A 17,894-nucleotide genomic window follows, 5' to 3' on the forward strand; every position below is an offset into this window, starting at 1 on the left:
ACATTAGAGAGCCCCCGATGAAAGAAAGCAATGCTGCCGACATGGTTAAGCTTTACCTATCTCAACCTCCCCTGCCCCCCAGTACAGATCCCTTGAGATTTTGGGATGAAAAGAGGTTTTTGTGGCCTGTCCTGTCTGTGGTAGCCCAAAAGCTAGTTTCCTGTCCCCTAACCACCGTCCACAGTGAACGTTTATTTTCAATCACAGGAAATACACTTTCACCTCATCATTCACAGTTGTCCCCCCAGCTCCTGGAGCAGATGACATTTTTAAAAATAAATCTACCAAAGCTGGGTTACCCAGCTCTCAGCTTTGATTCTGATTAAAAAATTGACATAATCTCTTGCTGACCCACTTGTGCAGTGTGCTAGTCAGTACTGGACTGGGAATTAAAATCATCCCTGGAAAATTTGGAGACCAGCCCTATTTTCCGTTCACTCAGTATAATGCACATTCAATTTTTCTCAAAGGTGATATTACTGGGATACTCCTTCCCCCCAATATTTTGTTTCAGAATTATAGTATATTATTTTTTAATTAATTTTTTCCCCATATTCTTGCTATATGCACTGTAAAGCCCAATTACATCCATTAATCACAACTTTAAATTGTAGCTTTTCTAGCCATAGCTACTTCCTCCCACCATGAAATTTCCTGGAATCCAGTTAGGCTAATCCGGCGTTGCTGGTTGTCATTACATGACAAATCATCATGGCTCCTAAACCAAAAGATCTCTTATTTTGATGATATTTTGTAGTTAGCTAGAGGTCATCAATCAAGTAACTTCCCAAATTCAATATTTTCTACCCCTATTTGAGACATAATATTTTATTCCCACTACAGCAGGGTATCCATCCTAAAATGTAAAACAAATTCCAAATAATTAAAACTTAAAAGCTAAGGCCAAAAAAACAGAATTTATGCTTACCTGATAAATTACTTTCTCTTGTGGTGTATCCAGTCCACGGATTCATCCTTTACTTGTGGGATATTCTCCTTCCCTACAGGAAGTGGCAAAGAGAGCACACAGCAGAGCTGTCCATAAAGCTCCCCCTCTAGCTCCACCCCCCAGTCATTCGACCGAAGGTTAGGAAGAAAAAGGAGAAACCATAGGGTGCAGTGGTGACTGTAGTTTAAACAAAAACACTACCTGACTTAAGCGCCAGGGCGGGCCGTGGACTGGATACACCACAAGAGAAAGTAATTTATCAGGTATGCATAAATTGTTTTCTCTTGTAAGGTGTATCCAGTCCACGGATTCATCCTTTACTTGTGGGATACCAATACCAAAGCTTTAGGACACGGATGAAGGGAGGGAGGGAACAAGACAGGTACCTTAAACGGAAGGCACCACTGCTTGTAAAACCTCTCCCAAAAATAGCCTCCGAAGAAGCAAAAGTATTGAATTTATAAAATTTGGAAAAAGTATGCAGCGAAGACCAAGTCGCTGCCTTACAAATCTGTTCAACAGAAGCCTCGTTTTTAAAAGCCCATGTGGAAGCCACTGCTCTGGTAGAATGAGGAGAATTCAGGAGGCTGTTGGCCAGCAGTCTCAGACCACACGGATGATGCTTTACAGCCAAAAGGAAAGAGGTAGCAGTCGCTTTCTGACCTCTCCTCTTACCAGAATAGATAACAAACAAGCAAGATGTTTGTCTAAAATCCTTAGTTGCTTGTAAATAGAACTTTAAAGCACAAACCACATCAAGATTGTGTAACAGACGTTCCTTCTTCGAAGAAGGGTTAGGACACAGAGAAGGAACAACAATTTCCTGGTTAATATTCTTGTTAGAAACAACTTTAGGAAGAAAACCAGGTTTGGTGCGCAAAACTACCTTATCTGCGTGGAACACCAGGTAAGGTGAATCACACTGTAAGGCAGATAACTCTGAGACTCTTCGAGCAGAAGAGATAGCTACCAAAAACAAAACTTTCCAAGATAACAACTTAATATCTATGGAATGTAAAGGTTCAAACGGAACCCCTTGAAGAACTGAAAGAACTAGATTTAGACTCCATGGCGGAGCCACAGGTTTATAGACAGGCTTGATTCTGACTAAAGCCTGAGCAAACGCTAGAACGTCTGGTACCTCTGCCAGACGCTTGAGTAAAAGAATAGACAGAGCAGATATCTGTCCTTTTAAGGAACTAGCTGACAATCCTTTCTCCAATCCTTCTTGGAGGAAAGACAGTATCCTGGGAATCCTAATCTTACTCCATGAGTAACCCTTGGATTCACACCAACCGAGATATTTCCGCCATATCTTATGGTAGATTTTCCTGGTGACAGGCTTTCTAGCCTGAATCAGGGTATCTATAACTAACTCAGAGAAACCACTCTTTGATAGAATTAAGGGTTCAATCTCCAAGCAGTCAGACGCAGAGAAATTAGATTTGGATGCTTGAACGGACCCTGTATTAGAAGATCCTGCCTCATTGGCAGTGTCCATGGTGGGACAGATGACATGTCCAATAGGTCTGCATACCAAATCCTGGGTGGCCACGCAGGCGCTATCAGAATCACCAAAGCCTTCTCCTGCTTGATTCTGGCGAACAGACGAGGGAGAAGGGGAAATGGTGGAAAAACATAAGCCAGATTGAAGGACCAAGGCGCTGCTAGAGCATCTATCAATACCGCCTTGGGATCCCGGGACCTGGACCCGTAGAGAGGAAGTTTGGTGTTCTGACGGGACACCATCAGATCCAATTCTGGAGTGCCCCATAGCTGAGTCAGCTGGGCAAATACCTCCGGGTGGAGTTCCCACTCCCCCGGGTGAAAAGTCTGACGACTTAGAAAATCCGCCTCCCAGTTGTCTACTCCTGGGATGTGAATTGCTGAGAGATGACAGGAGTGATCCTCCGCCCACCTGATTATCTTTGTTACTTCCGTCATCGCTAGGGAACTCTTTGTCCCCCCTGATGATTGACGTAAGCTACAGTCGTGATGTTGTCCGACTGAAACCTGATGAATTTGGCCGCAGCTAGTTGAGGCCATGCCTGAAGAGTGTTGAATATCGCCCTCAGTTCCAGAATGTTTATCGGGAGAAGATTTTGTTTTCGAGACCATAAGCCCTGAGCTTTCAGGGAGTCCCAGACCGCACCCCAGCCTACCAGACTGGCGTCGGTCGTTACAATGATCCACTCTGGCCTGCGGAAACATATTCCCTGAGACAGGGGATCCTGAGACAACCACCAGAGAAGAGAATCTCTGGTCTCCTGGTCCAACTGAATTTGAGCAGACAAATCTGCATAATCCCCATTCCACTGTTTGAGCATGCATAGTTGCAGTGGTCTGAGGTGTATCCGAGCAAAAGGGACTATGTCCATTGCTGCTACCATTAATCCGATTGTCTCCATGCACTGAGCTACAGATGGCCGGGGAATGGAATGAAGAACTCGGCAAGTAGTTACGAGTTTTAACTTTCTGACCTCCGTCAGAAATATTTTCATTTCTACCAAGTCTATTAGAGTCCCTAGGAAGGGAACCCCTGTGAGAGGGGAAAGAGAACTCTTTTTGATGTTCACCTTCCACCCATGAGACCTCAGAAAGGCCAATAAAATCTCTGTGTGAGAATTGGCTCTTTGGAAAGACGGCGTCTGAATTAAGATGTCGTCTAGGTAAGGCGCCACTGCTATGCCCCGCGGTCTTAGAACCGCCAGGAGGGACCCTAGCACCTTTGTGAAAATTCTGGGAGCAGTGGCTAAGCCGAAGGGAAGAGCCACAAACTGGTAATGCTTGTCCAGAAAAGCGAACCTGAGAAACTGGTGATGATCTTTGTGGATAGGAATGTGTAGGTATGCATCCTTTAGATCCACGGTAGTCATATTGACCTTCCTGGATCATTGGTAAGATTGTCCGAATGGTCTCCATTTTGAATGATGGGACTCTGAGGAATCTGTTTAGAATTTTTAGATCCAGGATGGGTCTGAAAGTACCCTCTTTTTTGGGAACCACAAACAGGTTTGAGTAAAAACCCAACCCTTGTTCCGCAATTGGAACTGGGTGAATCACTCCCATGGTATGTAGATCTTCTACACAGCGTAAAAACGCCTCTTTCTTTGTCTGATCTGTAGACAGACGAGAAATGTGGAACCTTCCCCTTGGAGAGTCCTTGAATTCTAGAAGATATCCCTGGGATACAATCTCTAATGCCCAAGGATCGTGTACATCTCTTGCCCAGGCCTGAGCGAAGAGAGAGAGTCTGCCCCCTACTAGATCCGGTCCCGGATCGGGGGCTACCCCTTCATGCTGTCTTGGTGGCAGCTGCAGGCTTTTTGGCCTGTTTACCCTTATTCCAGCCCTGGTAAGGTTTCCAGGTTGCCTTGGGCTGTGAAGAGTTACCCTCTTGCTTTGCAGCCGGAGAGGATGAAGTGGGGCCACTCCTGAAATTACGAAAGGAAAGAAAATTAGCTTTGTTCTTAGTCTTAAAGGACTTGTCCTGAGGGAGAGCATGGCCTTTTCCCCCGGTGATTTCTGAAATAATCTCTTTCAATTCAGGCCAGAAGAGGGTCTTTCCTTTGAAAGGGATGTTCAAAAGCTTGGATTTTAACGACACATCGGCCGACCAGGACTTTAGCCATAGCGCCCTGCGCGCCAAAATGGCGAAACCTGAATTTTTTGCCGCTAACTTAGCTATCTGGAAAGCGGCGTCTGTGATAAAAGAATTAGCTAGCTTTAGAGCCTTAATTCTATCCATAATTTCCTCATATGAGGTCTCCGTCTGGAGCGAGTCTTCCAGCGCCTCAAACCAGAAAGCAGCTGCAGTAGTTACAGGAATAATGCAGGCAAGAGGTTGGAGAAGAAAACCTTGTTGAACAAATTTTTTTTTTAAGTAAACCCTCTAATTTTTTATCCATAGGGTCTTTAAAAGCACAACTGTCTTCTATTGGTATGGTTGTGCGCTTAGCAAGTGAAGAAACAGCCCCCTCCACCTTAGGGACCGTCTGCCACGAGTCCCGCATGGGGTCAGATATGGGGAACATTTTCTTAAAAACAGGAGGGGGAACAAAGGGGACGCCTGGTCTATCCCACTCCCTAGTAACAATATCCGCAATCCTCTTAGGGACAGGAAACGCATCAGTGTAAACAGGGACCTCTAGGTACTTGTCCATTTTACACAATTTCTCAGGGACCAGCAAAGGGTCGCAGTCATCCAGAGTAGCCAATACCTCCCTGAGCAAAACGCGGAGGTGTTCTAGTTTAAATTTAAAAGCCAATGTATCTGAATCTGTCTGAGGAGGAACCCTTCCTGAATCAGAGACTTCTCCCTCAGACATCAAATCCCTCGCTCCCACTTCAGAGCGTTGTGAGGGTATATCGGATACGGCTACCAAAGCGTCAGAATGCTCATAATCTGTTCTTAAAACGGAGCTATCACGCTTTGCAGGTAACACGGGCAGTTTAGATAAGAAGGCTGTAAGAGAATTATCCATGACTGCCGCTAAGTCTTGTAATGTAAAAGGGTTAGACGCACTAGAAGTACTAGGCATCGCTTGAGCGGGCTTAACTGGTTGTGACACTTGGGGAGAGGTAGACGGGCTACCCTCGTTACCTTCAGTCTGAGAATCATCTTGGGCCACATTCTTAAGTGCAACAATATGATCTTTAAAGTGTATAGACATATCAGTACAAGTGGGACACATTCTGAGAGGGGGTTCCACCATGGCTTCTAAACACATTGAACAAGGATTTTCCTTGGTGTCAGACATGTTTAACAGACTAGTAGTATACACAGGCTTGGAAATCACTTTAATCAATTAAAAAAACACAATTTGAAAAAACGTTACTGTGCCTTTAAGAAATAAAAAAGGCACACAATTTTGCAAAACAGTGAAAAATGCAGTAATCTTTTTGAAATTTTCACAGTATGTACCTAAAGCCTTAGTAAGTTCGCACCACTAGCAAGCAAAACGATTAACCCCTTAATGCCCAAACCGGAGGAGCCTAAAGCCAACAACCGGTTAAAATTACTACAGCACCTTGCCACAGCACTGCTGTGGCCCTACCTGCCCTTAGGGACCAGATTTGGGGGAATATAGCTTCCTTTAGGCCCTCAAACAGCAGCATGAACTTCTATGCAATTCTAACTGCGCATCTGAGGCGCGAAATTATGCCCCTCCCACTCTACTCCGGAGCTGTGAGGCCTAAGAAACCACTTCTAAGTGAATAAAAAAAAAAATAGCCATGTGGGTAACAACCCCAGAAAGAACCCAAAAGGACTTTCAAAGTGTCTTACAAACGATATTTTCCTAAAAAACAATCGATTGCCCTGAATTAGTGTCAACCAGCATAATTAGCCCTGTTAGGTAAGCATTCAATTCCTTACTAAGTCTCTGAACATAGCTTACCCTCCCCTCATGGGGATATTGTCAGTCTCTTCTAGCATTATCTCAGTCTTGTCTAGAAATAAATGACTGAACATACCTTATTGCAGATCACCCTGCAAACTGTTCCCCCCAACTGAAGTTTTCTGGTACTCCTCAGTCCTGTGTGGGAACAGCAGTGGATTTTAGTTACAACATGCTAAAATCATCTTCCTCTCAGCAGAAATCTTCATCACTTTTCTGCTAGAGAGTAAATAGTACAAACCGGTACCATTTAAAATAAACTTTTGATTGAAGATAATAAAACTACAATTCTAACACCACATTCACTTTACCCTCCCGAGAGAGACCCTAGTGCTTAGAGCCGGCAAAGAGAATGACTGGGGGGTGGAGCTATATGGACAGCTCTGCTGTGTGCTCTCTTTGCCACTTCCTGTAGGGAAGGAGAATATCCCACAAGTAAAGGATGAATCCGTGGACTGGATACACCTTACAAGAGAAATACCAATATTTTGATTTATATTAGTAATTTGAAGGTAACGTCATGTGACCTTAAATATTTCATAATAAACATTGAAATTTTATGTGATTTGTCATTCAATGGCCACCAAAAAGTCCTTTCTATTTCACAGCTATTTTACTTCCCAAGGTGCGATGGTTGATTTTATTACATTTTCCACTTTGTAATAACTTTCTTTATTTTTTTTTTTTTTTATATATCTTGATTTAGCCTAAACAAGCTTGCTCAAGCATTTGTATTAGTGTATACAATTTTTTTTTTCAATCGTTTAGAATTAAAAAGTGCACCTTAATCATAATTTGACAATTATAAACACATATTTACACGTTACACAAAACGTTTCTGTTGTAAACATATTTCACACATTAGGTACAGTTCAAGGTAAGCCACACATTTTTTTTATTAGTTAGTGGGAGTATGGGAGACTGTTATCCAAAATTATTGTCTTAATTTTTAATAAAAAATATTTGAATTAAAACTATAAATAATATTTTTGGTCAATAAGATCAAATATTAGTGCTACAAACAAATATAGATTTAACAATCAGCCTGCTGCTACCATACGCAAAAAAATACAGTTAATCTCTAGGACACAGTGTTGTCATTCTGGAAGTCCGCTCCTCATAAGAAGAAAAAAATACAATAATATTAATGCTTAGCCCAGAGGCACAAACAAGTGAGTGACTTAAATTTACCACTTAATCCACATTCCATCATTTATTTCCATTTATTAATAAAATATTCTCTCTCTGTTTCTTTCTAATATTTTTAAGAGAATACTAAAGAAAAACTGTAGACTTTACTTTGAGGGAGAAGGAGACAGACCTTAAAAAAAAAAAAAAAAAAAAGGATGCTACAAGGCGTTCACGGGTAAGTATTATCAATACATGTGTACTTCAAAATAATTTTTATAAAACCGGCATGGAGTGCTGCTCATGTCCCTAAAGAAGGTTTTAATTTAACTTTCAATTGAAACCTCTGTAAAATAATAAGTATCAGAGCTAGTAATTGTGAGACATAAAAATAAGTATTATATTAAACTTCAATCTGTGTCATGTGATGGAACATTGTGTTGATGTTGTAGATAAATTGCGTCCAAAAACAGAATTTATGCTTACCTGATAAATTACTTTCTCCAACGGTGTGTCCGGTCCACGGCGTCATCCATTACTTGTGGGAAATGTTCTCCCCCACAGGGAAAGGCAAGGAGAGCACACAGCAAGAGCTGTCCATATAGCTCCCCCTCTGGCTCCGCCCCCCAGTCATTCGACCGACGGTTAGGAGAAAAAGGAGAAACTATAGGGTGCCTTGGTGACTGTAGTGTATAAAGAAAATTTTTTTTTCAACCTGATTAAAAAAACCAGGGCGGGCCGTGGACCGGACACACCGTTGGAGAAAGTAATTTATCAGGTAAGCATAAATTCTGTTTTCTCCAACATTGGTGTGTCCGGTCCACGGCGTCATCCATTACTTGTGGGAACCAATACCAAAGCTTTAGGACACGGATGAAGGGAGGGAGCAAATCAGGTTACCTAAACAGAAGGCACCACAGCTTGCAAAACCTTTCTCCCAAAAACAGCCTCCGAAGAAGCAAAAATATCAAATTTGTAGAATTTGGCAAAAGTGTGCAGAGAAGACCAAGTCGCTGCCTTACATATCTGGTCAGCAGAAGCCTCGTTCTTATAGGCCCATGTGGAAGCCACAGCCCTAGTAGAGTGAGCTATGATACGGTCAGGAGGCTGCCGTCCGGCAGTCTCATAAGCCAAGCGGATAATGCTTTTCAGCCAGAAAGAGAGAGAGGTAGCAGTAGCTTTTTGACCTCTCCTCTTACCAGAGTAAACGACAAACAAGGATAAGGTTTGTCTAAAATATTTTCTTGCTTCTAAATAGAACTTTAAAGCACGAACAACATCTAAATTGTGTAATAAACGTTCCTTCTTTGAAACTGGATTCGGACACAAAGGAGGAACAACTATTTCCTGGTTGATGTTCTCGTTGGAAACAACTTTTGGAAGAAAACCAGGCTTAGTACGCAAAACAACCTTATCTGAATGGAACACCAGATAGGGTGGATCACACTGCAAAGCAGATAATTCAGAAACTCTTCTAGCAGAAGAAATAGCAACCAAAAACAGAACTTTCCAAGATAGTAACTTAATATCTATGGAATGTAAAGGTTCAAACGGAACCCCTTGAAGAACTGAAAGAACTAAATTTAGACTCCAAGGAGGAGTCATGGGTCTGTAAACAGGCTTGATTCTAACCAAAGCCTGAACAAAAGCTTGTACATCTGGCAAAGCTGCCAGTCGTTTGTGCAACAAGACGGATAATGCAGAAATCTGTCCTTTTAGAGAACTAGCTGACAATCCTTTATCCAAACCTTCTTGGAGAAAGGAGAGAATCTTTGGAATTTTAATCTTACTCCAGGAGAATCCTTTGGATTCACACCAACAGATATATTTTTTCCATATTTTATGGTAAATCCTTCTAGTCACAGGTTTTCTGGCTTGGACCAGAGTATCAATCACAGAATTTGAAAACCCACGCTTGGATAAAATCAAGCGTTCAATTTCCAAGCAGTCAGCTGCAGAGAAACTAGATTGGGATGTTCGAATGGACCTTGTACTAGAAGGTCCTGTCTCAAAGGTAGCTTCCATGGTGGAGCCGATGACATACTCACCAGGTCTGCATACCAAGTCCTGCATGGCCACGCAGGAGCTATCAGAATCACCGAGGCCTTCTCCTGTTTGATCCTGGCTATGAGCCTGGGGAGGAGAGGAAACGGTGGAAACACATATGCTAGGTTGAACGACCAAGGCGCCACTAATGCATCCACTAGAGTCGCCTTGGGATCCCTGGATCTGGAGCAAGGAATCTTGAAGTTCTGACGGGACGCCATTAGATCCATGTCTGGAATGCCCCATAATTGGGTTAACTGAGCAAAGACCTCCGGATGGAGTTCCCACTCCCCCGGATGGACAGTCTGACGACTCAAATAGTCCGCCTCCCAGTTGTCTACTCCTGGGATGTGAATAGCAGATAGATGGCAGGAGTGATTCTCTGCCCATTGGATTATCTTGGTTACTTCCTTCATCGCTAGGGAACTCTTTGTTCCCCCCTGATGATTGATGTACGCAACAGTCGTTATGTTGTCCGACTGAAATCTTATGAACCTGGCTTCCGCTAGCTGAGGCCAAGCCAGGAGCGCATTGAATATAGCTCTTAGTTCCAAAATGTTTATCGGGAGAAGCGACTCTTCCCGCGACCATAGGCCCTGAGCTTTCAGAGAGTCCCAGACCGCGCCCCACCCCAAGAGGCTGGCGTCGGTCGTGACGATGACCCACTCCGGTCTGCGGAAACTCATTCCCTGAGACAGGTGATCCTGGGTCAACCACCAGAGAAGTGAGTCCCTGGTTACCTGGTCTACTTGAATTTGGGGAGACAAGTCTGTATAGTCCCCATTCCACTGATTGAGCATGCACAGCTGTAATGGTCTTAGATGAATTCGAGCAAAAGGAACCACATCCATTGCTGCGACCATTAGTCCTATTACTTCCATGCATTGAGCTATGGAGGGTTGAGGAATAGAGTGAAGAACTCGACAAGCTTTTAGAAGCTTTGTCTTTCTGATGTCTGAGAAAGATCTTCATTTCCACAGAATCTATTATTGTTCCCAGAAAAGGAACCCTTGTGGACGGTGACAGTGAACTTTTTTCTATGTTCACTTTCCACCCGTGAGATCTGAGAAAAGCCAACACAATGTCTGTATGAGCCCTCGCTTTGGAAAGAGACGACGCTTGGATTAGGATGTCGACTAGATAAGGTGCTACAGCGATGCCCCTCGGTCTTAGGACTGCTAGAAGGGACCCTAGCACCTTTGTGAAAATTCTGGGAGCGGTGGCTAAACCGAATGGAAGAGCCACAAACTGGTAATGTTTGTCCAGAAAGGCAAACCTCAGGAACTGATGATGAGATTTGTGGATTGGGATATGCAGATACGCATCCTTCAGATCCACGGTAGTCAAAAATTGACCCTGCTGGATTGTTGGTAAGATTGTCCGAATGGTTTCCATCTTGAAGGATGGAACTCTGAGGAACTTGTTTAATATCTTTAAATCCAGAATTGGCCAGAAAGTTCCCTCTTTTTTGGGAACCACAAACAGGTTTGAGTAAAACCCTAGACCTTGTTCCCCGGAGGGGACTGGGTTTATCACTCCAATTTTTTATCCATAGGATCTTTGAAAGCGCAGCTGTCCTCTATAGGAATAGTTGTGCGCTTCGCAAGTGTTGAAACAGCTCCCTCAACCTTCGGGACCGTTTGCCATGCGTCCCTTCTAGGGTCTACTATGGGAAACATTTTTGTTCAGAGCGGCAAGGAGAATGACTGGGGGGCGGAGCCAGAGGGGAAGCTATATAGACAGCTCTTGCTGTGTGCTCTCCTTGCCTTTCCCTGTGGGGGAGAACATTTCCCATAAGTAATGGATGACGCCGTGGACCGGACACAAAAATGTTGGAGAAATGGATTCAAGCATGTGATCTATTGCATGGCGCTGTTCTTTGTTGACACGGGCTAATGCCCTGTCTATGTGTCGATGTAAATCCTCTCATATTTTCAACAGCTTTTGTCAAATTTTTTGTTGCTAGTAAATTTTCAAGAAGTAACTCCTCCGTCCGGCTATACCGATTTTGTGTTTCCGGTTCTGTTGGCTTGTCTTGTTCCGGTTGAGGTTGTTGATTCTGCGCTGTCTGCCCATGCTGCTCATCCACAATGGGGGCATGATGTTTGCTTGATGGTTGGACAACGCTCACAGATGATGATGGTGAGAAGCATATGTGATCAATATTTACTCCATCACTTTCCTCTACAGTAATGACTGGTGAATGCAGTTGACTGGTATGGCTTCCACCTGCAGACATGCCTCGTAGTTCTGAAATAGATGAAACAGTAATCAAATGTTATTTTGTTGTATGCAAACCAATGGATTTGTGGACATGTTGTACAGACATAGAAAGACTATCGCTAAGAGTTTTCTTCCATAATATCTAAGAAAAAGACAGCGACAGACAATCCACAAACTTTTATTATACATTATTCGCTCAAATATATTTTAATATCCAGGATGGACATATTTTATTTCTCTGTCAAATCTAATTAAAAGTTATATTCAATTAACTAAATTTTTTTAGAAATATTGCGTAATAAATTATTTGTAGCTGATGTTTTTTGCTATAGTAAAGGCTTTATTAAATAAAATGTACAGATAATTATTGCCTGTCCTGTTTGTTTATATTTTCAGTTTGTTATAACTTACGTGGAGGAGTAGTGGACATCTCTCTACTTCCAGAGGCTGCTACTGGTGGGATCCGAGTTACTGTTAAAGATAGAATAAAATCAGCACAAGCCAAGGTATACTAAATTATAGAGAATAAGTTTGTGTGAAGACATCAATATTTATTTGGAATGCTAACATTTTTTTTTTTAAAATGGTGAAGCATAGCAAAACAAAATAATTTAATGAAAAGGTGAATAGTGTGCCATACATTTGGCTGAGAATGGTCAGCTGATAGTCGCAACAAGTGGATGGACGGCAGAATCATTATCAGGCTGATGAATGTCAGTAGATGAAAATCGTGATACAATGGATAATAAACCAAATATTTGACTTTCAATATTTTGAAAGAGCATGAAATATAAAGCAGCTTTATAAATTTATAGTCCTATCATAACATTTGTTTGGTTGTCTTCTTATTGTTATTTTATAAATCAAGAATGTAAGCAAGCACTATGCCGCTATGCATGGTTTTGAAAGTAAAAAAAATACCCGGGGACCAGGCTTACATTATTGGTTTGTAAAATAAAGATAATAGAACAAAGAAAAAGTGAGTATCAAATAATTGAGTAGATTAATTTGCTGTTCTAGCAGACTCTAGTATGAAATCATTAAAGAAAAATGTTTGGTTCATTATATCTTTAAGCACAACATCTGATCATGGAAACTTGCCAAGAAAAAGGTGACAGGGCTAGGGAACTGGGACAGGGTACTATTTGAATGTAATACTCTGGGAGTAAAAATGTAATCTTCAATCCATTTTTTTTTCTAAAACCTATGTTTGTATTCCTTATTTAGGTACTTACCAGAACTAGGCTGAGACGTGCTTGGGGCTGATCGCCCTGCAGAGTATTTTTGGTGATCTGGAAAACATCAAGGATAAGAGACAGGTAAGTCTAACACGTGTATTAGTGAACAATAGTTATTAGTGATGAATGATTCATAATTTCAAACAAACCTATACAGGCCAGGTAGTGAAAATATAAATATATATATATATATATATATATATATATATATATATATATATATATATATATATATATATATATATATATATATATATATAAAATGTTGTCAACAGCCCATAATAGGCATTTAAATGTGATGGTAGATTTTTTATATTTTAAATCATTGAAGTCACATTACAGAAAAAAGGATGCAAAGGCCACAGCGTCTAAAATTCAGGTATTGGTGAGGTAGGGAAAGACAAAATAAAGGGCCTTGGAAGGGAAAGAGAAGAAAGGTGACATGAGGAAAAAGGATATAGGGGAACAACAAATGAAGGTGCATAGGGGAGTGAGGGGAACACAAAAGAAGGGCCATGGTGAGGGAGAAGGATGATATATATATATATAATAACTAGTATTTATATAACGCCTTTCTCACAGTGGGACTCAAACTCTTGAAGCGCATTTTCAGCGCTCGCTCTCGAAATTAACCAAATCGGCAGGTGAATAGTTATAGTTGTTATTATTAATAAATTTAATGGTACTCATTTGAGTGACATCAGAAGGATTAAGGGCTGATTTGGCCCTGCTGGGATTTGAACCTTTGTATCTTTGAACAGGCTTTTGAAGTCAGGGCATTTTGCCAATTGAGCTACCTCACCAGCCTTATATAAAGTGTGATTTTGATTCTGTCATATACACCTATGCCAGATGAATTCATCTTCCATCTTTCACATACACAATTCACATACACAAGAAATGTATGTGGATGATGGAAGTTGAGTTATGACATATTTGTATGTAACTATGTATGCTGCCTAGAATGCAACTCCCATCATACATGATTTTTCCCTTACAGATATGGGTCTTTCTTTATTTGTTTAAAAAAAAAAAATCTAGAATAGTAAATTGTAATGCCTAAAGGATAAATCTATTGTCTTATCTTCCACTTTATTCCATTGTATTTATTTTTTTATTTCCACACCCATGCAAAGTAATCAAAGTAATCGTATATTTAATTTTACTCACCAGCTCTCTGTTGCCTGACAGATTTGTCTCTCCTACTTGCGCTATGGACACCAGCGACAACAGCCTCTGGAAGAAGTTTGTCCCGCACCTCCTTCTCCCAAATGTTGAAACGCACAGTCTTTGATGTGGAGTGCATGATTGACATTTTCCTTTTGACCATCGCCCTGCAATCATAATACCTATAAATCAAATAAAAACATATTTTTGGTTAGAAAATAAAAAAAATTGAAAAACTATAATGACTATTTGAAAATAAGGATTTCTTACATTTTGCATCTGATTATTAACATCAAAAGAATACCAGCGGAGCTATTGGAAATTACTGATAGTGTCTGACCTGTACCACGGATTTTTAGAGTTTTCAAAAGTTATATTATAGAGATGGATAGATTAATAGAAAAAAAATATAAAAAAAAAAAAAAAAAAAAAAAAAAAAAAAATATATATATATATATATATATATATATATATATATATATATATATATATATATATATATATATATATATAAAAATTCACATGTTATAATTGTTGTTTTATATGCATGTAAAATTTAGGTATGTAACAAATAAATATGTTTTTTTTTAAAGTTAGTACAGTGTTTGTTTATCTGGTATACATTGACATGGACAATAAAGTCAAAATAAAGTTTTATGATTCTGAATCAGATAGATCAGATAATTGGAAATGTAAAGGGACATGAAAAGAAAACCAAATATTTTTCATGATTCAGATAGAGGATATCATTGTGAAAAAATTTCGAATTTACTTCTATTTTCTAATTTATTTCATTCTCTTGGTATCATTTATTGAAGGAGCAGCAATGCACGAATGGTTTCTAACAAAACACCTGGGTGAGCCAATCAAAATTGAAATATATGTATATGCAGCCACCAATCAACAGTGAGAAAATAGCTTCTCTGCTGCTCCAAAGCTTGCCTAGAAAAACATTTCAACAAATAAGAGAAGGAAGATAATTAAATAATATAAGTTATTTTGAAAGTTATTTAATTAAAATTGAATTATCTATATGAATCGTGGAAGAAACATATTGGTTCATGTCCTTTTAAGTATATAAATTTTATAATTTACTTCATTTATATAAATTTACAGTCTTTATGTAATAACTTCCTGAGCATGTGCAGAAGCTCACAGGGTATACATATAGTCTGTGATTGGATATCGGTCACATATACAGGGGACCATAAACAAAAAATTGGTATAAAAATTATATACATTTTAATGAAGTGTTAGAATTGCATTGTATTTTTATCAGCCACTTTGTAATTATGTTATTTATTAAACTGCATGAGCGGTCCTTTAACAATAAGATATTTATATTATAAGGACAGGTATGTTTGACTGATGCAGTCATGCACATACAATACTAGAGAGTGAGACTGACTGCAGCATGAGAAAAACATACCTGGACTTAAAAAATATTACAACCAACGCTGAATGTGCAGTGGAGGAGAGTAGAGGAAACTGCGCGAGAAAAGCATGAGGACGGCGCTGCTCAAAGTGAATTTGATAATATACATAAATTGAAAAGTATAAAAAAAATTATAAATGAATATTTAAAAGGCACACTGAAACCAAATTTTTTCTTTCACGATTCAGGTAGAGCATGCAATTTTAAGAAAATTTCAAATTTACTCCTATTATCTTGTTTTCTTCAGTCTCCTTGGATCTTGATTTGAAAAAAGCAGGACTGTAAAGCTTACGAAATGGAACAATATTTGGTTCAGCATCTTGGATAGCGATTGCTGATTGGTGGCAACATTTAGCCAACAATAATCAAGCACTACCCAGGTACTGACCCAAGGATGGGCTGGCTCATAGGCTTACATTCATTCTTTTTCAAATAAAAATAGTTACCAAGGGGTTAATTTATCAAGCTCCGTATGGAGCTTCATGCCCCTGAGGCTCGCCGGAAAAGTTATGAAGCAGCTGTCTGCATTTATCGATGTGTGGCGGACATGATACGCTACATTGTATCATGTCCCCTCGCACATTAATACATTGACCCCCAAGAGAACACAGAAAATTTGATAATAGGAGTAAATTAGAAAGTTGATAAAAAAAAACATTGATGCTCTATCGGAATCATGAAAGAAATAATTTGGGTTCAGTGTCCCTTTACGTTTGAATCTGACTTTGTGCCCCATAAAGTTGGTTAAAGTGTATCCCTTTATTTATAAATCATGAGAAGACAAATATATATAATCCAAAAAATGAATATATTTGGTCTTGGTTGGACAAAGTTCCCATCTTTAATTCTGTAAATAATAAAAAATGCCTTAAATGGATAATAAACCGTTAATAGTAAGTCATTATTTCTTCATTCACGTGGAATCTTTATTTGAAAGCAGAAATTAGCATTTTTTGGGTTGAGAACCTGGATTGCACTTGCTTATTGGTTTGTTAAATGTTGCCACCAATCTCAAAAGCTTGCCAGGGTACTAAAACAAAAAATGGGCGGGCTCTGTCCTTACCATACCAACCTACAATTTCAAACTAAGATAAGAGAAAAAAGACAAATTAATAATAATAGGAGTAATTTAGAAAGTTGATTAAAAAATAAATGCTCTAGCAGAATCATGAAAAATGTTCTGAGTTTACTATCCCTTTAGCTTGACTTACATTCCTGCCTTTTTCAAATAAAGATCAAGACAAAAGATGAATAGCAGCACTCCAATAGAGTTATCTCCAAGCTTTTATTTCATATCCAGGAGTACAAAAAGACTGCTGTCTTTTTGTACTCCTGGATATGAAATAAAAGCTTGGAGATAACTCTATTGGAGTGCTGCTATTCATCTTTTGTCTTGGAATTTGTTTGCTGGGTTGTGCAGTGCCTAGCTATAGCGTGCACCCAATTAACAACAGTGTGAGCTGGACTTCTATGATTTATTTTTCAAATAAAGATGCCATGACAATATTAATTGAATTTATTTCTTTAGTTTACACATTTTAGCCTGTGTAGTATGTACACACAGGCTAGCACACACTAGAGTTAGTTTTTTACTATAAAAGAAAATTCTTTTTGAAAGTTACCGGTGCTTGACACAGGCGGCTGTCCGGTCCACTGCTCCAACTGCAAAGACAGCATCACGAACTGTGTTCCATGCCGCTTGCTTTGCAGAGGACGAAACAATGGAGAAAATAAGATGTGCCAGACTTTCAACACTGCAGACACAAGTGACAAATTTTCTTCTGGCGTAAAGGGGGGCCCTCTATGCCTTGGTGAAGTGGCACGCTGCTGTTCATTCTCAGCAGCACTAGAGTCCGACTACTCAGAGATTGTAAGTGGCCTCCTCCTCTTAAATTGTTTTTTGGCACTGGTGTGCTTTTTTACTCCACCATGCCTCTCCCTGTCCCTACCTACCCTCTCCCTAGTACCAAGGTCCCTCTCCCTATGTAAAGGGTGCCTATGACTAATCCTATGCCTATCCCTACCTCGATCACTATCCCTATTATTATTACTACTCTACCTAGCTCCACGGTCCCTATCCCTACATCCACTCTCTCTAATATTACTACCTCTACTCTGCCTAGTACTAACTACACTGTCCCTATCTCTACTGTCCCTATCACCTCCATGAACACTCCCAATTTCTCTTACAGACATTCTCCAATCTCAAGTTACTGCTCTCTGACTTCAACACACAAAAATTAACAAAGATATTAGTTACATGGGTGTGGCTATAGTGTGCAGGAGTGATGCAAGCATAATTGTCAACC

The 17,894-nt window shown here is 40.0% G+C and overlaps 1 protein-coding gene across 1 annotated transcript; it reads right to left on the reverse strand.

The window, feature by feature from the left end:
• Nucleotides 1-11,298: 11,298 nt before the first annotated feature.
• On the reverse strand, nucleotides 11,299-17,350 carry LOC128663040 (uncharacterized). Its single transcript, XM_053717175.1, has 5 exons — nucleotides 17,208-17,350; nucleotides 14,154-14,332; nucleotides 12,981-13,037; nucleotides 12,157-12,216; nucleotides 11,299-11,772 (listed from the first exon to the last, which is right to left on the reverse strand). Exons 2-5 carry the CDS (start codon nucleotides 14,311-14,313, stop codon nucleotides 11,369-11,371), a joined length of 681 nt encoding a protein of 226 aa, XP_053573150.1. The 5' UTR covers nucleotides 14,314-14,332; nucleotides 17,208-17,350; the 3' UTR covers nucleotides 11,299-11,368.
• Between the last annotated feature and the right edge of the window lie 544 nt (nucleotides 17,351-17,894).

This window comes from Bombina bombina, chromosome 6 (assembly GCF_027579735.1).
Source record: "Bombina bombina isolate aBomBom1 chromosome 6, aBomBom1.pri, whole genome shotgun sequence".
NCBI classification, from domain to species: domain Eukaryota; kingdom Metazoa; phylum Chordata; class Amphibia; order Anura; family Bombinatoridae; genus Bombina; species Bombina bombina.

Bases quoted from the DNA above. Each gene is read 5' to 3' on its own strand.
- LOC128663040 (XM_053717175.1), bottom strand. From the start codon at position 14,313: ATGGTCAAAAGGAAAATGTCAATCATGCACTCCACATCAAAGACTGTG. The intron at 13,038-14,153 runs GTGAGTAAAATT...GATGTTTTCCAG, and splicing joins TGTCAGGCAACAGAGAGCTG to ATCACCAAAAATACTCTGCA. The intron at 11,773-12,156 runs GTAAGTTATAAC...CATCTATTTCAG, and splicing joins GATGTCCACTACTCCTCCAC to AACTACGAGGCATGTCTGCA.